The sequence below is a fragment of the Macaca thibetana genome, chromosome 11 (assembly GCF_024542745.1).
Source record: "Macaca thibetana thibetana isolate TM-01 chromosome 11, ASM2454274v1, whole genome shotgun sequence".
Taxonomy (NCBI): Eukaryota; Metazoa; Chordata; class Mammalia; order Primates; family Cercopithecidae; genus Macaca; species Macaca thibetana.
In genome coordinates this window covers 97,373,433-97,399,349 of record NC_065588.1, presented here as the reverse complement: position 1 = coordinate 97,399,349, position 25,917 = coordinate 97,373,433, and the positions used below count along the sequence as shown (strand labels likewise).

The following is a 25,917-nucleotide window of genomic DNA, read 5'->3' as shown; positions in this document are numbered from 1 at the left end:
ACTTCTTAAAACATCGCGGGATGCTTTTTCCATATCCACTTTCCCCTTCTGGATGGGTAGAACCGAGGTGACCCAGTGAGACTGTGAAAGTGACGACAAGGTCTGGGGATATGGGAAAACAGCTCTTTTGTAGGAACATGAGTCCCTGAGTGATCATGTAGAGTGGAGTTGTCTGCCAGCCTGGAATGCTCACTTCATGCTTTTATATACGATAGAAATTAATTTCTGTGTTTTTTAACGCCACTGAATGATGTTAGGCCTTTGGGCTACAGTGATCTAACCTTATCTTAACGAACACAGGCACTTTACCTTAACGGAGACGAAGTCACCTGGTCACTGAGACACTGCATTGAAGGCATGAAGGTGAAGCAACCTGTCTACCATTTCCCTCACAGATCTTAGAAAAGCACACTCTCAAGCCACAACATCCAACACTCGATTAATTGTATTTACAAGACAGAGTTTCACATGCTTCTTCCACTCCATTTTCTACCTTCACCTTCACCATGTACCTACCTACTCAAAAATAAAAATAAAAACCTACTCACGAATAAAGTTCACCTGAGGTGTTAATGCCAGTCCCAAATAGCAATTTTCTTACAACGTTAGTGGACATAATAGGAAAATCTGAGGATTCCACTCTCTAAGCAAAGGTAGGATCAGGGGTAGTGTTCAGGTAGGTTAGTGTTCAGATACTGGGACACTCTTGGATCAGAATCACAGACCGTTGAGAAGGGTGTCTCATGAAGCCCATCATGGACACAAAAGGGACAGGACTGAATGTTCTTCAGGCCACACCCTATTATTTTCTTCTTTTTTTAAAATTATACTTTAAGTTCTAGGGTACATGTGCACAACGTGCAGGTTTGTTACATAGGTATACATGTGCCATGTTGGTTTGCTGCACTCATTAACTCGTCATTTACATTAGGTATTTCTCCTAATGCTATCCCTCCCCCTGCCCCTCACCCCATGACAGGCCCTGGTGTGTGATGTTCCCCACCCTGTGTTCAAGTGTTCTCATTGTTCAATTCCCACCTATGAGTGAGAACATGCAGTGTTTGGTTTTCTGTCCTTGTGATAGTTTGCTGAGAATGATGGTTTCCAGCTGTAAAGGACATGAATTCATCCTTTTTTATGGCTGCATAGTATTCCATGGTGTATATGTGCCACATTTTCTTAATCCAGTCTATCATTGATGGACATTTGGGTTGGTTCCAAGTCTTTGCTATTGTGAATGGTGCCACAATAAACATACGTGTACATGTGTCTTTATAGTAGCATGATTTATAATCTTTTGGGTATATACCCAGTAATGGGATTGCTGGGTCAAATGGTATTTCTAGTTCTAGATCCTTGAGGAATCACCACACTATCTTCCACAACAGTTGAACAGTGTAAAAGCTTTCCTTTTTCTCCACATACTCTCCAGCATCTGTTGTTTCCTGACTTTTTAATGATCGCCATTCTAACTGTTGTGAGATGGTATCTCATTGTGGTTTTGATTTGCATTCCTCTGCTGGCCAGTGATTGATGAGGATTTTTTCATGTGTCTCTTGGCTGCATAAATGTCTTATTTTGAGAGTGTCTTTTTGTATCCTTTACCCACTTTTTGATGGGGTTTTTTTTTCTTCTTCTTCTAAATTTGTTTAAGTTCTTTGTAGATTCTGGATATGATATTAGCCTTTTGTCAGTTGGGTAGATTGCAAAAATTTTCTCCCATTCTGTAGGCTGCCTGTTCACTCTGATGGTAGTTTCTTTTGCTATGCAGAAGCTCTTTAGTTTAATTAGATCCCACTTGTCAATTTTGACTTTTGTTGCCATTGCTTTTGGTGTTTTAGTCATGAAGTCTTTGCCCATGCCTATGTCCTGAATGGTATTGCCTACGTTTTCTTCTAGGGTTTTATGGTATTTTCTTAAACAGAATAATTATTATCAATTTAAAATAAATTTGTGGCAGGCTGCTATATATTTACCAAAATGATTTCTTAGCCTCCTCATCATAGTTCAATTATATTTTTGCAGCCTTTATCCCAGATGTGTCCACAAACCAAGTTTAGGCTGATGGAAAGTAAGAAGTGATATATGTCATTTTTGGACAAAGATTTAAGAAGTAGGTATATCTTCCCTGTGCTCCCTTTATACTTTAGCTGAATGAATAGAGAGAATGCTGAAGATCCAGAAGGGGATGCAGCCACAAGATGGAAGGAACTCATCCACCCATATGAATAATCATAAGGAAAACCATCTGCCAACCAGGAACATCTGACTGGGCTCTATCAAACACCAGGTTGTGATGTTTGTGTATTATAGCAGCTAACTTTACTCATCCTAATACAGGGTTTTTCTGGAAAACATAGCAAGGATTAATATTCTGCAAATAGGGAGGAAAAAACACTGTACCATTCATCACGTTACTAAGGCATTTAGACAGACTTATATACAGTAAAAACTCCCCTTTCAGATGCATATCTTAGGTTCCAAGGAAGGGTTAAAACGCTGTACCTTTTTTCATTTAATTTTTTAAAAAATTTTTGTGGGTACATAGTAGGTATATATATTTATGGGGTACATGAGATATTCTGCTACAGGCACACAATGCATTATAATCACATCATGGAAAACTGGGTATCCCCTCAAGCATTTATCCTTTGTGTTACAAACAATCCAATTATATTATTTTAGTTACTTTAAAAAGTACAGTTAAATTATTATTGACTATAGTCTCCATGTTGTGCTATCAAGTACTAGGTCTTATTCATTCTATTTGTGTGTGTACTTATTAACCATCCCCTCTCCCCTTCACCCCTCCACCCCCACCACACTATCCTTCCCAGCCTGTGGTAACTATCTTTCTATTCTCTACCTCCATGAATACAATTGTTTTCACTTTTGGATCTCACAAACAAGTGAGAACAACATGTGAAGTTTGTCTTTCTGCGCCTGGCTTATGTCACTTAACATGACTTCCAGTTCCATCCATGTTGTTGTAAATGACAGGATCTCATTCTTTTTTTTCTTTTTATGGCTGACTAGTACTTCATTGAGTATAAGGGCCACATTTTCTTTATTCATACATCTGCTGATGGACACTTAGGTTGCCTCCAAATCTTGGCTATTGTGAACAGTGCTAGAGCAAGCATAGGAGTGCAGATATCTCTTCAATATACTGATTTCCTTTCTTTTGAATATATACCTGACAATGAGATTGCTGGATCATACGGTAGCACTATTTTTGTTTGTGAGGAACCTCGAAACTTTTCTTCACAGTGGTTGTACTAATTTTATATCCCCATCATCAGTGTAGAAATGTTCCCTCTTCTCCACATCCTTCCCAGAATTTGTTGTTGCCCGGCTTTTGGATAAAAGCCATTTTAACTGGGGAGAGATGATATCTCATTGTAGTTTTGAGTTGCATTCCTATGATGAGCAATGATATTGAGCACCTCTTCATATGCCTGTTTGCCATTTGTAGGCCTTCTTTTGAGAAATGTTCATTCAACTTTTTGCCTATTTTTAAACAGTATTATTAGGTCTTTTTCCTACAAAGTAGTTTGAGCTGCTTATATATTCTGGTTATTAATCCCTTGTCAGATTGATAGTTTACAAATATTTTCTCCCATTCTGTGGGTTGTCTTTTCACTTTGATTGTTTCCTTTGCTGTGCAGAAGCTTTTTAACATGATGTGATCCCATTTGTCCATTTTTAATGCTTTGGTTGACTGTTCTTGTAGGATATTACTCAAGAAATCTCTTCTCAGTTTCATGTCTTGGAGAGTTCCCCAATGCTTTCTTTTAGTAGTTTCATAGTTCGAGGTCTTATATTCAAGTCTTTTTTTTGTATATGGGGAAAGATAAGGATCTAGTTTCATTATTCTGCATATGGATATCCAGCTTTCCCAGAACCATTTATTGAAGAGACTTTTCCCCAATCTTGGCAACTTTGTCAAAAATGAGTTCACTGTAAGTGTGTGGATTTGTTTTGGGGCTCTCTATTGTATCCTATTGGTCTATGTGTCTGTTTTTTATGCTAGTACTTGGCTTTTTTGGTTACTATAGATCTACAGCGTAATTTGAGGTCAGGTAATGTGATTCTTCCAGTTTTATTGTTTTTGCTCAGGATAACTTTGGCTATTCTGAGTCTTTTGTGATTCCACAAAAATTTTAGGATTATTTTTTCTATTTCTGTGAAGCATGTAATTGGTATTTTTATAGGGATTGCATTGAATCTGTAGATTGCTTTGGGTAGTGTGGGCATCTTAACAATATCGATTCTTCCAATCTATGAACATGGACTATTTTTCCATTTTTTATGTCCTCTCCAATTCTTTGTTTTTTCTTTTTAGTAACACTATTATTTTATTATATACTTTATAAAAAACAAATGCTCAAAGACATACACCGCCCCCTCCTCACCTCCCATGGCCACTAGGGAGGGAGCTCATACCTTTCCTAATGTAGATCTGGCCATCTTATAAAGTAGACCACATTATCTGTTTCCATATATATCCGTAGATACTTTTCTCCCCTCAAATATTTATATCTCAACTAAAAAAAAAAAAAGGAGATGCAAAGAGTATATAAAGATAAATGAGATTTTCTTGCTGTTGTTATAGCACAAACACCAGATGACTACCAGGGGAGTAACAGTGGACAAAACAAAAACACAAACCCCACCTTCAGCGAGGAATAAAAGGTCTGTTACTTGCCTCAAGTAGGTGAATCACCTGCTGTAACTGGCACCTCCCTGACATTCATGGGTTTGTAGGGACATGGGCCAGGTGATTGCTTCTACGTGTTTCCAGAAGGCATATGTCTCCTACACGCTTTCTTAGTAACTAAAGATGTACTACAAGAGAACTCAGTATTTGGATTCTGCCCAGAGGTATTAAATGCACAAGGAAAAATTAGTTATGTCCAAGTAGCAAGCAATAATAGTTTTAAACCAACATGGTTAAATGTTTGATTTGCAGAAATCAAAATGTTTATTCACATAATTTTAAACTAAAGTTGAAGATAATAAATCTTCCGTGGTAATGATTTAAGTGCAAGTGATGCTTGGCTCTCTTTCACATTCATTTCTTTTCTTCAGAGTGAAGGCATATCAGTTATTCTTGAACAAGTCAATACAGCTCTGCAAAAGGGAGACACTGTTCCTTGCATGTTTTATTTCCATTTCAGACATTTCAATTAGATTCTTTCTAAATGCTGCCACTTTCTTCCGTTTGAAATTTATCAGTTCTTCTTTTGCAGATTTGGAAAGCTATTCAAATTTCTGGCAGCACTCCTGCTGGTGTGCCTCAGCCAACTTGATGTCTTTGCTCTTTAAACTGGGCCTTATCCAGAGCTTTGTTTGAGTTCTCATAGTCAATGAGGGTTTTGGTGCATCTATATAAGAGATCCTTACTGCCTCGATGTTGAGCATGTAGAATCGGGGGGGCTGTGTTAGCTTTAAATCTTCATCTGATGAGATTCGACCCTCTACTTTCCTAAGTTTTTCAAATAGCTCAGCAACCTTCAACAGATACTTTTTGATGACTGTGGGCTCTTCTAAAGCCAGGCTATGTAAGCAGGCTGCAGTGTGAATATAGTCGTCGGCAACATTTTTATGAGATCTGGTCATTTTGTGAGATTTCACACAAGAATCTTTGATCCTATTGTAACAGTTAATAAGGAAGTTATTCTCTTGCTCAAAGAAGTCATCTACCTCCTTAACTCCAGTAAAAAGGACTGCATCAGCACTTTCACCACGCTTTTGAAGAAGCCACCAAACATCTCTTTAGTATTTTTCCACCTAACACTTAGATCCTGATAATATTCCAGGAAAACATGAAAGTTGCGATCTTTACTGAGAACAGGGTGAGAAGAAAGCCACTAAAGAAAGGCTTCATGGGAGGACACAGTCTTCTTAAAAACAGCGAGATACTCAGCTTGTAGTTTTTATTTCATCTTCGTAAATTCTTCTTTGGTCATAGACCCTTCACCTTCTCCCAGTTTCTGCATTTTATCTCAAGGACCATCGAAGTCAGGCTTCATAGGAGCAGGCGGAATCTGCAGCAGAGGCAGGAATTCATGAGCCTCTTGTCCCAGTAGCAATGTTTTCTAGTTGGTGCCTCATTCTACTCTTGCTGGTCCACAGGAGACAACCACTCCACTCCTATAGGGCTACTTAAAAGTCAACTCCTGTTTTTTCTTAACCTTCCTTGTTTCTTCTGGCCATTTAAAAGGAGGGATCTTTCTGTATTCACTTTGATGGCAATCATTTGCCCAGTTTATCCATTACAGACAATCATTCAGAGCACAACAGTGTCTATACTGCTTCAATGTTGCCCTAAAACTAGTGTAATGAATGCTAAACACCAATGATTAGCCATCAAGATTATGAAGTCTCCAGTATTCCAAAGGATTTTTTCCCTAATCCCAAAGCATAATCAAGGACTCTAATTTTGAATGAACAGAACATATCCAAATATAAGCTTCAGTACTAATTTTGTTTAATTATTAAGAAATCGTCATTTGGACAGATTCTTCAGTCTGTGTGGCAGGACAAAAAGGATGGAAATCTCTTTTAAAATCAGCTAAGTCTCTGTTCCTGCAGCTAAGAATTAAGGATCAAGGGCTGAAAACTGCCTCCTTGGCCCCTTTTTGGTTTTTGGGAGACAGAGTCTCACTCCGTCACCCAGGCTGGAGTGAAGTGGTGCAACCTCGGCTCACTGCAACTTCTGCCTCCCAGGTTCAAGGGATTCTCCTGCCTCAGCCTCCCCAGTAGCTGGGACTACAGGTATGCGCTACCATGCCCGGCTAATTTTTTATATTTTTAGTAGAGACAATGTCTTATCATGTTGCCCAGGCAGGTCTTGAAATCCTGAGCTCAGGTAATCCACCCACCTCGGCCTCCCAAAGTTCTAGGATTACAGGCATGGCCTCCTTCAGCACTTTTGAGAAATCTTATCACATACTATTACCAATACTGCTGTTTCCTAGAAATCAATTCCACTGACATTGGGAAGAACATACCAGAGAAAAACCAAACCTAAAGGTAGATAAGACTAAAGTCATTATACTGTTTACACCACTTTACAGCATAAATAATGTAAGCCTGTATGCATTACCTCAAAGCTGTAATACTGTTCCTTCACATGTTTTCCACTTAACCAACAGTTAGCAAATACTCTAGTAGGTAGAGGAAATCAAAATTTTCACAATCCATTACAAAAAGTAGGCATAAATCTCTTTAAACTAAATGAATAACAAGGCAGAAAGAACTAGCTTATTTGATTTTCTAAAACACTCACAATAAGCCCAGCGTAGACCGTTCTTTCAAAAAGAGTGTTATGTAGTCACACACAGTCTTCTTGTTGCCTTGTAACAGAAAACTCTGGACTCTGAAATGTGGGCAGTGTGGTTTTTGTGTGCACCGTAAATTTGACCTTATCTCTTTTACTGAGCGCATCAGATATGTCAATCTGAAGTGAGGGATCAACATTCACGTCCACAGATACAGATCTTGGCTTGCTACGGTCCTCCTCCTGCTGCTGCAGCAACTCAGGAACAGTGGCCATGGCGACACAGGACTCCAGCAGGGGCCGCCTGACCTTGCTCTGCTCCGGGAGGAGGCCACCGACTGCAGGGTGGCAACAGGGACTCAAAGCCAGGGACACTCTCCCAGCAAGTCACCTCTAGGGAAAGCCTCTTCAATTTCTTTTGTCAGTGTTTTATAGTTTTCATTGTGGAGATCTTTTGTTTCTTTAGTTAATTCCTAGTTGTTTGATTGTATTTGTAGCTATTGTAAATGGGATTACTTTCTTGATTTCTTTTTCAGATTGTTCACTGCTGGCATATAAAAATGCTACTGATTGAATATACATTCTTCTCAGCACCACATCGCACTTATTCCAAAATTGACCACGTAGTTGGAAGTAAAGCACTCCTCAGCAAATGTAAAAGAACAGAAATTATAACAAACTGTCTCTCAGACCACAATGCAATCAAACTAGAACTCAGGACTAAGAAACTCAATCAAAACTGCTCAACTACATGGAAACGGAACAATCTGCTCCTGAAGGACTACTGGGTACATAACGAAATGAAGGCAGAAATAAAGATGTTCTTTGAAACCAATGAGAACAAAGATACAACATACCAGAATCTCTGGGACACATTTAAAGCAATGTGTAGAGGGAAATTTATAGCACTAAATGCCCACAAGTGAAAGCATGAAAGATCTAAAATTGACACCCTAACATCACAATTAAAAGAACTACAGAAGCAAGAGCAAACACATTCAAAAGCTAGCAGAAGGCAAGAAATAACTAAGATCAGAGCAGAACTGAAGGAGATAGAGACACAAAAAACTCTTCAAAAAATCAATGAATCCAGGAGCTGGCTTTTTGAAAAGATCAACAAAATTGATAGACCGCTAGGAAGACTAATAAAGAAGAAAAGAGAGAAGAATCAAATAGACGCAATAAAAAATGATAAAGGGGATATCACCACCGACCCCACAGAAATACAAACTACCATCAGAGAATACTATAAACACCTCTACACAAATAAACTAGAAAACCTAGAAGAAATGGATAAATTCCTGGACACATACACTCTCCCAAGACTAAACCAGGAAGAAGTTGAATCCCTGAATAGACCAATAGGCTCTGAAATTGAGGCAATAATTAACAGCCTACCAACCAAAAAAAGTCCAGGACCAGACGGATTCACAGCCAAATTCTACCAGAGGTACAAGGAGGAGCTGGTACCATTCCTTCTGAAACTATTCCAATCAATAGAAAAAGAGGGAATCCTTCCTAACTCATTTTATGAGGCCAAAATCATCCTGATACCAAAGCCTGGCAGAGACACAACAAAAAAAGATAATTTCAGACCAATATCCCTGATTAACATTGATGCAAAAATCCTCAATAAAATACTGGCAAACCGAATCCAGCAGCACATCAAAAGGCTTATCCACCATGATTAAGTAGGCTTCATCCCTGGGATGCAAGGCTGGTTCAACACACGCAAATTAATAAACGTAATCCAGCATATAAACAGAATCAAAGACAAAAACCACATGATTATCTCAATAGATGCAGAAAAGGCCTTTGACAAAATTCAACAGCCCTTCATGCTAAAAACTCTCAATAAATTCGGTATTGATGGAATATATCTCAAAATAATAAGAGCTATTTATGACAAACCCACAGCCAGTATCATACTGAATGGGCAAAAGCTGGAAGCATTCCCTTTGCAAACCAGAACAAAATAAGAATGCCCTCTCTCACCACTCCTATTCAACAGAGTATTGAAAGTTCTGGTCAGGGCAAGAGAAAGAAATAAAGTGTATTCAAATAGGAAGAGAGGAAGTCAAATTGTCTCAATTTGCAGATGACATGATTGTATATTTAGAAAACCCCATCATCTCAGCCCAAAATCTCCTTAAGCTGATAAGCAACTTCAGCAAAGTCTCAGGATACAAAATCAATGTGCAAAAATCACAAGCATTCTTATACACCAAGAACAGACAGACAGCCAAATCATGAAAGAACTCCCATTCACAATTACTACAAAGAGAATAAAATACCTAGAAATACAACTTACAAGGGATGCGAAGGGCCTCTTCAAGGAGAACTACAAACCACCGCTCACGGAAATGAGAGAGGACACAAACAAATGGAAAAACATTCCATGCTTATGGATAGGAAGAATCAATATCGTGAAAATGGCCATACTGCCCCAAGTAATTTATAGATTCAATGCTATCCACATCAAGCTACCACTGACTTCCTTCACAGAATTAGAAAACACTACTTTAAATTTCATATGGAACCAAAAAAGAACCCGTATAGCGAAGACAATCCTAAGCAAAAAGAACAAAGCTGGAGGCATCATGCTACCTGACTTCAAACTATACTACAAGGCTACAGTAACCAAAACAGCGTGGTACTGGTACCAAAACAGATATACAGACCAATGGACAGAACAGAGGCCTCAGAAATAATGCCACATATCTACAACCATCTAATCTTTGATAGACGAAAATCTTAGAAACTTTGAGTTTGGCAAAGATTTCATAAATAAAACATAAAAAACACGGACAGAAACAAAATTTAAAGTATATAAAAAGAAAAAACTCTTGGTATTCAAAAGGCACCATTAAAAAATAAAAATTCAAGCCTCAAACAGGGAAAAATATTTGCAACATGTATGATAAAGCATTTCTATCCAGAATATATAAAAGTATTCTTTTAACTTAAAAAGAGGACAAACAATCCAATAACAAATGGGCAAATGATCTGAGTAAACACTTCACCAAGATGCACAGATTGCAAATAAGCTAATGAAAAGATGTTCAACATCGCTACTCATTAGGGAAATGCAAATTAAAACTGCAACGGGATAATACTATATACCCACTAAAATGACTAAAATTATAGAGTGACAATTCCAAGTGCTTGTGAGAATGCAGAACACCTGGAATTCTCAAATCATGCTGATATTGACTACAAAATGATATGGCCACTTTGGGAAACAATTTCTTACAAAGTTAGGCATTCACTTATCACATGATCCAGCAATGCCATTTTTAATTATTCATCCTAGATGAACAGATACAAAGGCTTCTACAAAAATGTACAGAAAAAAAAAAACTAGAAGAGCCAATAGTTTCCAGGTTTATTTACAATAGTTAAAAACCACATTGAACACAAATATTCATTAACTGGTAAGTAGACGAACAAAATATGACATATTCAGGCACTGGAATACTACTCTGTACTAAAAAGAAACCAGCTACTGACACATGCAACAGCATAAACGAATCTCAGTAGCATTAACTGAAGTGAAAAGTAGCCAGACACAAAATGCTGCATACTGAATAATTTAATTTGCATGAAATTCTAGAACAGGTGAAACTACAGTGGTAGAAAGCAGGTTTCAGGTTGCCAAGGGACTGACTGCAGAGGCATGAGGAAACTTTCGAGAGGATAAAAATGTTCTGTTATATATCATCATTATGGTGATGCTTACATGACTATATACATTTGACCTACCTTGTTGAATTGTTCACTTAAAGTTGCTGGATTTTATTGCACATAGATGATACTTAAAGTTGAAAAAAATCTTCCCACAATCCCACCACATAAAGCAAACCACCATTAATATTATGACATCATTTTTTTCAGTTTTCATTTACATTTAATATTCAAAATCATGTTTTACTTGTATACTTAAAATTTTTTAAATACAAGCTTTGTATTATCACATGCTTTGAAAGAGCAATTTATAATAGCTGATTATAATTTACCAAACTGTTCTATTGTTGGACATTTACATTGTTCACAAATTTTGCATATTATAAATAACTAAAGCTAGTTATTACACATGTGGTTTTTATTCTGGAAACTGGACCTTTTCTGAAGTCAAATTCTGCATAATATTTTGACTGAGCACTGGAATGCCTTCTAAGGGGCCTGCCTGCCACCAGTTGGCCTCCACTTTCACCTCTCCCTACACTGTTGCCAGAGTTACTTCCCAAATACAATTGATGATGTCTCTTCCCATATTATAACTCCAGATGGCTTTCTGTTGCTTACAGCATGAAGCCATGTTCTGTTGTGGCACAAGTGGCCTGTGATAAGCAGCTCTCAGCTTTCAATGGGTACTCTGCTATGGGTTGAATTGTGTCCCCTCAAAAAAGGTCCCACTACCTCACAATGTGACCTTATTTGGAAATAGGGTCAGTGCACATGTAATTAGTTAAGATGGGGTCATAACTGGAGTAGGCTGGGCCCTTAATCCAATATGACTAGTGTCTTGAGAAGAAGATAGCCACGTGAAGACACAGAGACACAGGGAAAATGCCAGGTGAAGACAGAGGCAGAGATAGGAGTGATGCGTCTACAAACCAAGGAAGGCCAAGAATCATCAACCATCACCAGAATCCAGGAGAGTGGCATGGAACACATCCTTCCTTCACAGCCCTCAGAATCCCACTGACACCTTGATTTTGGACTTCAAGCCTCCAGAACTGTTATGCAATAAATTTCTATTGTTTCAAGCTACCCAGTTTGTAGTACTGTGTTACAGCAGCCCTAGGAAAGTAACACACACTCAACTTCCCTATCCCTATGAACAGCCAATTCTTCCTTTTCAGAGCTTTACAAACACTCTTGTCACCTAAGAATGTTATCTATACCTCCTTCCAACTCCACTACTTTGCCTGGCAAAGCTAAGACTTCTTTCCAATACCTCATACCTCTTCTTGGGTGAACATTTTCTGCTTTTCCTTTTGCCTCAGGAAGTTGACTACATTAACCCTCACTGGCCTATTTTAAATTGGACTTGCCCTGTATTATAATTATCAACTCTCCTTTAATATATTGAGATTTTTGAAAGCAGAGATCACATCTTACTCATTTTTGTGTATGAGTTAATGACATCTTAATTGACATACCTCACAAAAGATGCACAACATGGTGGACACACTTTGGAATGACTCTGGAGTGAAATAGATCAGAGCTGGTTTAAAGTTCAGGCTCCACACCTTATCAGCTACTGGAATCCTGGGCAAATTGCATAACCTCTCTGAGCCTCAGTATCCTCATCTATAAAATGAGGTTAGTAATTTCTTTCTAATGGGTGATGAGAAATTGATGAGGTATCCTATGTGAATGTGCATACAAACATGGTAGGCCTCTAGTAAATGTGTACCTTTTTCAACATAAAATTACCAGTTTTTTTGTTGAACACATAGATAAGACTATGAAATACAAAGTCAGCATAAATATCTAGAAACAAAAGGCTGATTCTTACAAAATGTATTTTTTTAAATGAGACCTACTTCATTCAACAATTACTAACAGGATCACACTAAATAATTACAATCTTGTCATTTCGATTAAAGAGCTCTGAGGATCTTGCTTTGTGTGTTTACTGGGGATAACTTAACTTTTGGCAATCCTAAAAGTAGAAAATGAAAAACAAGGGAGAAAGAGAAAAAAAAAACAAACCAAACCAGAAACAGAACAGAGGGAAATAATCTGCTTCCCCGACAGGTCTCTGCCAACATCTAGTTGCCTAATGACTCATTTTTTTTCCCTCGGGAGAGGAGCTATTTAGTCCATAATCATTCTGCCCCTTGGACCTTTCTGAACAAAAATGAGCATTGAGGAATGGGCCACACTGTAATTCCAGCCCAGACCCAGGCTCACAGCATACCTCAGGGATCCCCAGGGAGCCCTGCACTCACACAGATGTGGCCTGAACAAAGGTAGTGGAGTTCTGTCAGGATTCCTAACCCAACACCAAGACCCTCCCAGTTTCTACAAACTGGTTCCAGATGGAGCCTTATTATTTTTTTCCGGTGAACACACAAAGCAAAGGCAACAAAATGAACACGTCAACCCCAGCCCTTCAGAAGTCTTGTAAACCACTTACATCTGTTCTCATCAGCTCCATATCTAGCAATTTCCTGAAAATAGAGTGCATTTGTTTTCTTTAATGCTATAACTTGTCAATCATAAGAAATGATCCTGAGACCATTAAACTGAGCTCCATTAGAACTGACACGTTTTTATAGAACATCACTGTCTCAAAGCAGGATAAATGGGGCTCAGGACAGGCATAGCAGTCCTTTATTTTAAGGTTCAGGTCTCCAAAACAGGAGGAAAAGGTAACAAACAATACCTGATTCTAGCAGTAGAGCAGAGGAGCTCAGACTGCCTAGTTTAACTCCTGGCTTTGCCACTTTCTGGCAACTGCTGCAGTATCCTTATCTGTCATATGAGGATAAGAACAGTACCTTTTTACAAGTTTGCTGGAGAGATTAAACGAGATGATACATGGGCAATGCTTAGGACTGCATTTAGTACATAGTAATCCCTCAAAAATGAATGCTATTAATAGAACTGTTAATACTGTTGACTCTTTCAGATTTCTGCAAAAGGCATTATCTCTATCTACAAAGAAACACTTGGGGCAACTCATTCTTTTTCTCAAACTAGTACATTTCTGGGAATAATATGGGATTTAAGCAATAAGTTGTCATCTAAAACAAAGCAATTTAGAGGGTGAATTATTCCAGGCATGTCTTGCCTGGAATGGCCCTAAAATGTTCCTTTGTGCCCAAAGTTTATTACAGAACATCCATCAGAGTCTTACAAAGTATACTCCAAAGCACAAGAGCTGTTAAATCTCCAATCCACCCACTTTCAACTTCAGAAACTTCTCAACTCCATGTTCCAGGCAGCCAGCACCAATCAGCTGAGGTTGGCAAGGGGATAAAACAAAACCTGTTTGTCATCCATAACATAAAACTCAACTTGCAAAGAGGGCATGCAATCCATTTTATAATGGAGGTACTGGGGGAGAGTAATAACCTCTGCCTTATGAACAAATGTCATCATACCAAAATTTACTTCTATGTAGTCTCAGGAGGTAAACTGTGAGAAGAAACCATTATTTAATTCAAGGTATATTTGAAATTGGTGAAATATTGAAGTGGGTAAGGAAGTTTTGTGTTATAATTCTTCCAGAATACCACCAGGATACCACTCTTTATATAGAAGCATTAACTCATTACAGAATAAATTAGCAGCCCAAGGCAGAGCTTCCAAATGACTATGCCAGGAATAATAATAATAATCCTTTCAACCCTTGTGGCGTCTAAGGCTAGGGTGTTTGGGACAGCCCTATCCACGGCCATGAGGAGGCTCCTCCATGTATAGAAGCATGCTTCATAAATATTTTCACTTTTATGTGTGCTATGACCTGAAAAGGTTTAGGAAATGAATACATTTAGGTTTACAATATACATTTAGTATTTAGGTTTGCAGAATACTAGATACATTTAGGTTTACAGAATACATTTAGTATTTACAATACTGATTTAGGAAATGAATATGTTTCCAAAGTCCCCTCATTTGTGACCATGGCAAAGCTTAAGCATTATATGGCTTATCCTAATCATGGTTTATGATACTAATCGATTCTAGCAAAACTAGATACACATTCTTTATCTGAGAGCTCAGTCCTGTAATCAAAATTCTGTTAGGGTTAGTTTGTTTGCAAGGGACAGAGATGCATTAAGGGTAGCATGAACAGTGAAAGCTTTTCACAAGGTCCACCAAGGGAGGCAGGAATCCTACAGGAAAAAAGACATGGCCTATTCAGAGACAGGATACAGAAGCCCGAAGCTTGAGAGAGGCCTCAGCCACAAGAGAGTCTGGGTCTTCATCCTGACACTCCACTAATAACATGACTTGGCTATATTCTCTCTTTGCTTCTCTCTGGGGGATTGTCTTGCATTTTCTCCCAGTTAGTTTTGTCGCCCTCTAATTTTTCCCCTAGTTCTTTGCTTCTACCTGTTTCTAGGTTCTGATTCTCATAACTTTAGCCTCCTAATTCCTCCTGGTCCCTACTTCTACCCAATGGTCAATTTTAATCTTTCTTTTTCTCCCTCCCTCCTGCCCTCTGTATTTTTCAGTGTCAATTCCTGCTGCTAACTCCCTAGTTCCCATTACATTTCCTAGTCCACATTCTTCATAATAAGAATCTGGGTGGCCCTACCAGTCCTTGTCTGGGCAGAACCTCAGGTCTTTTCCCAGGCCACTCACCAACCTGTGCTTTGACTGATCTTGGTTCAAATGCTTACTGGCTGAGAGGGACTGGAGTCATGGGGTTCAAAACATGTCCCTTCAACAGAGCTGTGATGGGTGGGACAATTTTCCTTTGACAGTCTCTAGATACAAAAGACACAATATATCAAGAACAAGCTACCTCAAGTGAACAAGGTTTTATGTTTCCACTTACCAAAAAAGATCTCTTAAATACATTCGCTGCATCATAAATAAATACTTTTGGTAATTTCTTTCTCTTTCTTCTCTTTTTCCTTCTTTCCTTCCATCCACCCATCCATTCATCTATCCATCCATCCATCCACCCATCTATCTATCGACCCACCCATCCATCCAACAGAAACTTACTGATTCCATCTATCTCAAAAAAAAAAAAAAAAAAAAACCCAAAAAACAAAAAAAAAACCAAAAAAAACCATATGAGGTCTCTGATGATCATAATGGTCCTCAAGGACCATAAATCTACTAGGCAAGATAAGTTATGTGCGAAAATAATTTTAAGTGCCCTAAGAACAAAATGCCATGGAAATTCAAAGGAGAAAGACGTCTTTTGGCTGGAGCAGATGACATTTCAGCCGGGGGCTGAAAGATGGGGAAGATTCCAATATTCATAGCGGACATAATGAACAAGATGAGCCTAAGTCTAAAGTTAGTAGAATTTTGTTACATCAAAATTCAGACTTTGGCAATTAAAGTTATAAGAGAAAAGTGTAATTGTAAAAAGTTCAAAACAGACTAAAATACATAGCATAAAGTTCGTCTCTCATCGTTGTTCACTTACTCTTCCATGAATCTTCCTTTCCAAAGGTAACTGCCATTAACTGCTTTCCATGAATTTGTGAGATGTTTTTCTATATCATTAAATTGAAGCTTTATAATTATTTGACTATTATATATTCATTAACCCATTTTACAAAGAGGTAGGTTAAATAACTTGCCAAAAATCACACAGCCTAGTGTGTAAACGGAGTTGAGATTTCAATCAAGTCCTGTTGCTTCCAAATATTTGACTGTTCCCATCACACCTTGTGTGATGGGGCTGTTAGTTTGAAATGATATCAAAAAACTCAATTCAGTCCTGCAAATAGGCCTTGTTTTTAGGGGTAATTTTGTACAGAGCTAGAAGTAAGCTAAAGGTGGGTACTCACATGTTAGCCACTTACAACAGAAAGTCCTATATATACTGAGATGGTGTTTCAGTTATTCCCTGACCTAAACTAAAGTTGTACCATAAGCTTTATTTCTGTGTCCAACAGAAAGTAAATTTTACTCTAATAACAGAGTGCTAACGACATTGTTGAAGGTTTAAATCAGACATGTCTCTCTTCTACAATATCATTTAAAATAAACTCAATAAATTATTTACCAACTTTCTGCTAATAGGAAAGCCAACTCCATTTACTCAGGCTTCTTTCTTTCACATCCAAAGTGAAACTTCTAAGGGAATATATCATAGGGCATATGAGGAAAACTCAAGTTCTATGGTTTTAGAACACTTACCCCAGACTGCCATGAAAACAGCAAAGAAGACAGTGGCTCCGTTGTCAAAAAGGTGGGTTACCTGCGAATAATAAGAATCAGTGTTGAGCTCATTTCTCATACATGATATTCCAATTCAAAGTTTTTCAAGTTCTGTAAAAATAGCTGTGATGATATGATGAGTTTTACAGGCTTTGTTTTGGGTGGGGGGAATATTCCTTTTGAACCATAAATAAGAAAAGGCCTCCTCTAATTGTGAGGTAGTTCATAGAGGAGACAATTCTCTTTATGTGGTTCATCTAGTTGAACATTTATCAGCAGCCCCAACAGTGCTACTAAGAATTCCCTTTTGTGTACTACAAAACTCTTATACACATACATATGTGTATGGATTTAGTTATATTTAGGACCAGGAAGGTATTGTTAGCGCTGCTTTAAAGGTTTTCACCTTCCCAAGCACTGTTTTTAATGCCTCATTTATTCACTTTGAAAACATGGCTATTTTGTTTATGTAGTTTTGAGCAAACATTTTCTGGGCTGCCCTCTGGATTTCAGCCTTATAAAAAAGAGCAGAACCATTAACTAAATCCAACTCTACTCTTATTAAAGCCTTGGGTAATCACTATATTCACCTTCTGCACATAACACAAAGACAGCTAGCAACGCTTTATTGCTAGAATAATATATTCTATTGCAAACACCACAGCAGAAAGCAAAAATATCCATTTTTACTGCAAAACCGCCAAGCTCATTTCTGCCTCCAGTATAAATCATACCAATGTCCATGACAAATTGAAATGATGACTGATAGGTTCATAAAGCATAACCTTTTTTGGGGGTACTTTATAGCTACCTATAAAGTATACTTTATTGCCCCTTTGAGAATGCACCAAATATAAACAGGTTTTTCATGTTATATCAGAATGTGAAGTATTTCAGATGATTCTAAAAGTTTCTCTTTCTTTGAATAGAGGAGAGATGGGCAGCACTCAAATACCTGCTATGAGACAAATGTCTGAAGCTTGTCTATTTCACATGCCAGAGGGAATGTTAAGCTGTATATTGGGCACTCAGTATCAAACCAAGCTTGAAGATTCTAGTGGTATTTGACTGGACTGTGCTCTCTATCAGAGTTTGTTGTTGTTGTCGTTTGTTTGTTTGTTTGTTTTTGAGATGGATTCTCACTCTGTCACCCAGGCTGGAGTGCAATGGCGCGATCTCGGCTCACTGCAACCTCCGCCTCCTGGTTCAAGCAATTTTCCTTTCTCAGCCTCCCAAGTGTCTGCAATTACAGGCACCCGCCATCAGGCCCGGCTAATTTTTTTATTTTTGTAGAGACGGGGTTTCACCATGTTGGCCATGCTGGTCTCAAACTCCTGACCTCAGGTGACCCACCTGCCTCGGCCTCCCAAAGTGTTGGGATTACAGGCATGAGCCACCGCATCCAGCCTCTATCAGAGTATTTACTGAGAGTTGCTAGAAAGTGTAGCTTGCACCATCAGTGTCCATTCTGGAATGGACTGCAGTTATCATTGTTTTTGGCTACCTGGATCATCTGTCTTCCATTCTCCTTTCCCCAGGTAACTCCTGCTGGTCCCAAGGGGACACATGGCTCAAAATAGAACCAATCAGAGTACTTCCCTGGGGCTGATACACAAACACTTGGAGACAGACAGCTTTCTGCTGCAGTTATCAATTTGACAATATATGAATGAGGAGGGGTAAGTTTATAGGGGCTTCTGGTTCCTAATGAGACGGTCAGTTAGCTTAAGCTGATGGCACCTTCTGCCAAAATCAGTCCTGGAGAAGCAAGATAGTAGATTCCAGGGACTAACAAAACACAAAAGCAAAAAACAAAGACCCTGAGAAACCTCAGGGGAGATGGGAGGTTATCTTGAACTGGTATGTGTGTGTGATGGTGGTGGTGTGTGGGGAGAGGTAGGTTGTAGATACCAGGTAGAGTGAGAGCACAGGTTAGAGAAATCTATAAACTCTACTCTAGCCTCTCTCCCTCAAATGGCCATTGGACAATTAGTTTCCCCTCCCTCAGAAACCAGCTAAGCAGGCCACACCATAGGTGCTGGTGTTCCTGGAGCAATATCAGGGAATGCTAAAAGTCCTGCTCGGTTAGACATGGGTGAAAAGCAGGTGCTACCTGGATAGCTGCCCCAGGGCATTCACTCCATATCCACCTCCTCTTAAACCCCAGGGCTGGCAGATTATAATCAAGGGAAGTGCCAACACCCAATTCTGCTTTGTTCTAAGCAGGTTTTAAAATGAAACTAACCAGAAAAGTCCCCTGAGAGAGTGGTAGCACACAGTTGTGCCTGGGGCACGCTGTCCTCTCTGTAACTCACCAGGACTGACAAACTTGACCTTGGCCTCTGACCCTTACTCAAAGTGGCTGACGACTCCAGAGGACAAGTACCCACAGGCCAAAATAATGAAATATATGGGGAAGACAACAACCCCTCCCCTCCAAAGAAGATTCCCACAGACATAGTGTAGCAGCAGACCAGGAGTTTAAAATAAGCACAAAAATTCGCTTAAGGAGACAAGGGAAAGAAGACGTAAGCCTGGAGCCAAGGCAGCTGGTAGCCGTCTTTTCTGTTGTACAGAGAACTGGTCTACAGAATGATCACGTGGGCAGGGACACCAGGGGCCCTGAAGAACCAGTTCCAGGCTGTGAGGCCCTCATGATCCCACAGTGTGAGCCACCCCAGGATCTGTTCTAGCAAAATGTGCCGTTATATAGCTTTCTACCTAAGCCAGTTGGAGTTGGGTTTCTGATTCTTGCAAACACAAAAGTCAAGGATACAGCATCCCTATCAGCAGAACAGCCACTGATTGGACTGGATCCTAGCTCCAATCTGATCTAATATTTCTGTGTATCCACAGTCCCATGAAAACACTCTGACATCTCTAATAAACATTTCTAAAGGAAACCCTGTATAACTCCAATTCTGTCATTCTAAGGCTTGTTATCTTTCATTTTACTAAGTTACTAGTCAAGGCCAAATGTTAAATTCAGAATCTAAACATCTTGTGGCTTAGTAGGGCACAGTGGTAAAGAAGGCATATTTTGCAGTGCAATAAACCAAGGCCCAGCTACTTATTGCTGGACATGCATGACCATGCATGAGTAATTTTTACCTCTTTGAGTCTCTGAATAAAATGGAAATAATAATACGTATCTTGAAGTTACTGAGAGAATTAGAAATAATCAATGTAGATTGTCTAGCTATTATCATAGCTGCAACTATTATAATTATTATTGTTCTAGGTCTTAAGTTAGGGAGAATAACTGCCAAAATAAGCCCCTATAAAATCTGAGCACTCATAAACTATTCATGATGATTCCTTAAAAGAATTATTAAGGATCTCCTAAAAAGATAATTTTACTCAAGCATATCTTTCCACATAAGAAAAAAAACTAGGCTTCCACTTTTGGGGTTCCCCAGAAGCAGAATTTTAAAACCTGAGTTATTCACACTTATATCTGACCTATAAACAAAATTACATTATGGACAAAGCTCTTGATCTTCATCAAATCTCTATATCCTAAAGTCACTCTGTTAAATTTATCCTCATCCACTCAGGTCTATCTGAGTGTTTCATAAAGATAGGGAGAGCATTCTGTGCTTTTTTTGTCCCTTGCAACATAAGAGCTCAAATCTTTCTAAAACCACAGCTCACTGCTGCTGTCTGGGCTCCTCCCACACAGACTGGCCACCTGCAGTACTAAAGACATTATAGATAGGCGGGATCCTGGGTTGCCTATCAAATGTTCTCTCGTTTAAAATGAACAAAACTCTGCAATGCCAAGAGAGTAGTTAGACAGATCCAGGCTTCAGTGATTACACAAGCTGGATAAAATCTGCCAGTGCCATTTATATCTGAATCTGGGCAAGCCAAAAGGCAGTGGATCTTGGAAAAGGCTTCACAAACCCAAATTTCAGCTATTGTTTTGTGTTAGGGACACCATCACCTAAGTATCAAAAAACTCTAGGGATGTGAGAAACATGTCTAAGAAATAAAGTAAGGCATATCACGAGAAAGAGGTATGCAATAACACATAATAGAAATAGTGGTGCCATGTATTTTTTTTTTCCTCAAAACACTCTCACATATATTCTCTTCTTTAGTCCTCGTGTCATGCCATTAGGGTAAGACAGAGAGGACACACATTTCCTGCATTTTAGAGACAAGAAAGCTCAGAAGACTGAGCTTTCTATGAAAGAAGACTTTCTTAGAAAGGGGCACATGTGCAGGGCTAAAGAGGTAAGTGGCTGAGCTAGCCTTGAATGGAGGTCATTTTGATAATAATGATGATTAACAGGAGGCAAATGATGATAGCTGTCATTTACTGAGGTCTATTTACCAAGCACTATGCTCAGTATACACCTTAACTCCATGTGAAACAAGCATCACGGTCTCCATTTTGCAGATGAGAAAACTGAGACTCAAATATCTTGTTCCCAGACAAAGAAATGGTAAAGAGCAGAGTGAACATTTGGACCTAACTTTCTCTGACTCCAGCACTGTGCTCCTCACACTGTGCCACGCTGCAGCTCCAATGGATGATGTCTAGAGCCATGCCTTCCAAATACACGGACATTTAACAAAGATACCTGAATTAGAATACTGAATGATGGAGATAAGACTGTCCTACAACATTCGCTTGAAAATCAAAGACTGGAAATGACAGAATAGAGTTACCTACCACCCCTGAGGAAGGCATATGTTAAATTCAATCCATCTAAAATGCTACAGTTTGAAATTACCTTGGCGTATACACAGCTGTCTGACAGCCTCATGAATGGACAGTATTTATCACACACAGGACACATGATGATATCTGTAGCTTGGCAGACTTCTTTACTGGAAAAGAGAACAGGAAGAACTGCTTTTGATGACATAGAACATTTTTTTCTAACTTCACCAGAATGTTTAACTAGTAAATAAGATCCAGTAGATTAAATTTTTGCCCTTAGAAGCATCTTAGCTTTATCTGTTATTAACGTAAACAAGTTCTTGCACATTTAAATACTTTGGTAAACCTACTTACGAGGCTGTTCCTTATTTTTACATATTAATAAGTTAGACTCAGGAAAATACATGAAGCCAAACATTGATGGTTATATCCCAAATTATAGAAATGTCCTTCACTTTTCAAAGGTCTGAAGCAATTTCATACTGAATTAAGGGAGTAAGAAGATATATAAAGATACTTATCTTGACCTCTATGTGTATGATAAGTTAAAACTAATAAGGAAAACAAAACATAAATGACTAGAGATTCCAGCCCTATCCTGGGGGAAAACTATATTTAATTAACACATTAACAATTTCACCAGAAAGTAAAATATTTTCATAGGTGGGAGGCTTAATCACTCACTTTTATTTTTGCAATCACATTTGAAAGGCACATTGACAATTTAAGATCATTGTCCAGCCTTGCAACAAGATCTCTGTGAGTACCTTGACCTATATTCTGGTGAGACAACCAAGGTAATGATCATCGACACTGAACCACTCCCAAGGTACTAGCAAGCTGGTGAGATGTCTTTCCGGCTCAAGTTGTAAAAACACAGAATTCGGAAGAGAGAATTGTTAGATCACTATTTTGCAGTATCAGCTGAGAAAAAAAGTGAAAAAGTTAAAAAAGAGAGCACTTACAGCCAGTGAATGAAAATGGCTTGTTCCGTGGACATACAGTGGCTTGTATGTCTGAAAAGGTGCCTTTTACTTCCATGGTTATCTGAAGACCATGGCAGCAAGGACAATGGATGGAGAGGTCCTAGTGAACTGAAACTTTGAGTCTTTCCATGAGAGGGTAGGAAGTTTGGGTGAAAAGCTAAATGTCTCCACAATCTGTGAACACCCCCAAAGTGCAAACAGCCACCTCTAAGTACTAAACAAAGGCAAGCTCCCCCAAGAGCTCCCCGTACCTGACTTGGCAGTGATCCAGAGTGGTGACGCCATACAAAAAGACAAACAATCCAATGAAGGCAGCTGGGAAGAGCATGCCAGTGTACCAGCCCAACCAGGCAAAATACAACCCAATCTTCTCTCCAAAGTACCGCCTGTTAAAAACACAACAGCCTTGCAAATTACAGTGCAGCGTGTAAAGTTAAGCATTATGAAACTCTGTGTAGTCATCTTACTTTCTAGTGGCCTTACTGGTAAACTGCAAGCAAAGTAAGCCAAGATAATAGAACATCCAATCAAATCTAGGATCTAGGCTTACATTTCTTCTACTACTACTCTATATCAGAACTAGAATTAGCCCTTCCATAAAATAACATGGTTGTATACAAGCTTATTCTGAGAAGACAGAATGGACTGGAAGGGGCCAGAGTGGGCAAAGGGAGACCAACTAGGCACACAACTGTCATAGTCCAAGTAACAAGTGAAGGCAGTGGAGATGCTGAGGTGGGGCCCGATTCAAGAGATATGGTGGAAGTAAAACCTATAGGATGGGAACTTTTTAAAAGATGACATTCCCTAGATGCTCCACAACTTCATTCTACTCAAGGCTTGGTTGTACTTTTCATCACCCTTTATTTGCCCAACATAAATGCCACTGTTCTTCAGGGCTCAGCTCTCCAGAGACTTCCACAGGGGTGCTGCCACATCACATCCGTTCTTGCCATTTTTCTGAATGACTGTAAAACTTATGGCCTCTGTCACACATTTTACCTAATTATGCATGGCCTTGTATTTTCTTTTCTTAATGTTTCAAGTATGTGGGGCCTGTGTTGCTAAGGAAAACTGAGGTTTTCAGAGCCAGAGACCATTTGGCATCTGTTTGGCTTTGCCAATAGTACTTAGCACAGTACTAGAAACACAAGAGACAGTTAATGAATACTCATTGACTAACCGCAACTGCAAAATCTTAATCAAAACACTGTCATGAATGGGAAATACATTGCCTACAGCAATTATCTGTAATTTCTAATCAATGTAATCCTGTAACATGCCACTGAGGCTGGGAAGAGAATTTACTTTTGTTTTTTCCCCCACTGTTTATCATCTGCTGAGTCTGACCAAAGGAAAATGATCTCATCTCAGAAAATGTTTTCCATTCACTCAGATTATCTGGATTATTTGTTACCCACACAAGGAATGGATCACAATTCATTAATGCCCTTGGAACACTGAGAGTAAACACTTGGTGATAAGGGCGCAAATATAAAGTGCATTGTCTTTTGTTTTTCCTCCCTCTGGGCTCATTTGTTTTATGGCCCCGGTATTTAAGTGAAACAACACATCTAGCTAGTTTAGGAAATGAGACATGACTTTCTCCTCAATAAGGAATCCAGGAAGTGTGGGTTGTTATTACCCAATCTTAATAACCAGCCTCTAAATAATGAGATGTCAGAGAATAATGCTGCCAAGGCAGAAGGTTGGGCAGATATAGACGGTTAAAATACACACACACACACGCGTGCACATATATTTACACACATATACACCATGGAATACTACGCAGCCATAAAAAAGGATGAGTTCATGTCCTTTGCAGGGACGTGGATGAAACTGGAAACCATCATTCTCAGCAAACTATCATAAGATCAAAAAACCAAACACCACATGTTCTCACTCGTAAGTGGGAGTTGAACAATGAGAACACATGGACACAGGGAGGGGAACATCACACACTGGGGCCTGTGGGAGGTGGGGGGCTAGGGGAGGGATAACATTAGGAGAAATGCCTAATGTAGGTGACGGGTTGATGGGTGCAGCAAACCACCATGGCACATGTATACCTATGTAACAAAACTGCACGTTCTGCACATGTAATCCAGAACTTAAAGTATAATAATAAAAAAACCCACACATTTCCACTTCACAGTTATCATAGGTTAAAAGCTGATATACTTTTTGACCAGCAGATTAAAGCAATCTTTAAAGGTTATTAGTTTTAAATGAAAACTAAGCCTGAAATTTATTGGAATGACAGTACTCAATATGCCCTATTTGCATAACAGTAATAAATATTTTACTTTGTCAGTAATATATGTAAGCAGTGTTACCTTTGTACAAGATAGTTTGTCAATAAGACTCACATGGGTGACTCGCTCCTTATGAAGTCTTGTGACAGGCCTGGCTGATCTCACATCCCCATTCCTAGGTCCCTCTCTTAGACTCTTTTTGGGGGAAACTCCATCCTCATCAGAGGGATGGTGGGTTTACCAAGAACAGCTGATATAGTCAGATGAGTTTCCCTCTTGTGAAGAAGCCAGATATGAGTGAGAGCTGTATACTTCAGGCTTTTTTTGCTTCATTGAGACCTTGTCCCAGCTGAGAGTCTGCCCTAATCATTCTGTGCAAGCTTTATATTTGCAGCTGATGAAAAACTCACCTCACAAGATCCAAAGGTTGGTATTTATACCACACGCCCCAGGAGGCCCAGCACTCATAGAGTAGATGTCGGTGGTTTTCTGCTCCATGGGTTCGAATGGAGTTTTTACTTCTATAACTTCCCTGGGATAAAAACACCACTGCCAGTGAGGTAGTACTCACAAAAGTCACAAGGAAATGCTCTTGGTAACACAAGTGTATTACAGCAGGTGTTGTGATAGGAGTGGTATGAGAAAGAAATGAATCTTCTCTATTAAAGGGCAGGTGATTTCATGAGTTATTCTGGACATTGTCTCGCTGCTACTTATATCTAGTAAAATGCATGTGCTTGCTGTAATCAGGAAGGTTTGAACTGAGTTCAAATTCAGTTCTGCTACTTTTTATCTAGAAGACCTTGGACAAGTTCCCTAAATGCTCTGAGCTTTGATTTCCTAATTCAT

General features: G+C 39.0%; 1 protein-coding gene and 1 pseudogene across 3 annotated transcripts in view; both read right to left on the bottom strand.

The window, feature by feature from the left end:
• ANO4 (anoctamin 4) overlaps nucleotides 1-25,917 on the bottom strand; it is a 383,617-nt gene that overhangs the window by 54,894 nt on the left and 302,806 nt on the right. For both annotated transcript variants that reach the window (XM_050750195.1, XM_050750196.1), the window contains 4 exons: nucleotides 25,479-25,600; nucleotides 23,062-23,196; nucleotides 21,895-21,991; nucleotides 17,132-17,192 (listed from right to left, as the gene is read on the bottom strand). In XM_050750195.1, coding sequence (XP_050606152.1) covers nucleotides 17,132-17,192; nucleotides 21,895-21,991; nucleotides 23,062-23,196; nucleotides 25,479-25,600 — 415 coding nt within the window. The remainder of the gene's footprint in view (nucleotides 1-17,131; nucleotides 17,193-21,894; nucleotides 21,992-23,061; nucleotides 23,197-25,478; nucleotides 25,601-25,917) is intronic.
• LOC126931761 (sorting nexin-5-like) lies at nucleotides 4,964-10,084 on the bottom strand (annotated as a pseudogene). The gene is made up of 2 exons (XR_007717916.1): nucleotides 7,295-10,084; nucleotides 4,964-6,050 (listed from the first exon to the last, which is right to left on the bottom strand). The product of XR_007717916.1 is annotated as a sorting nexin-5-like (transcript).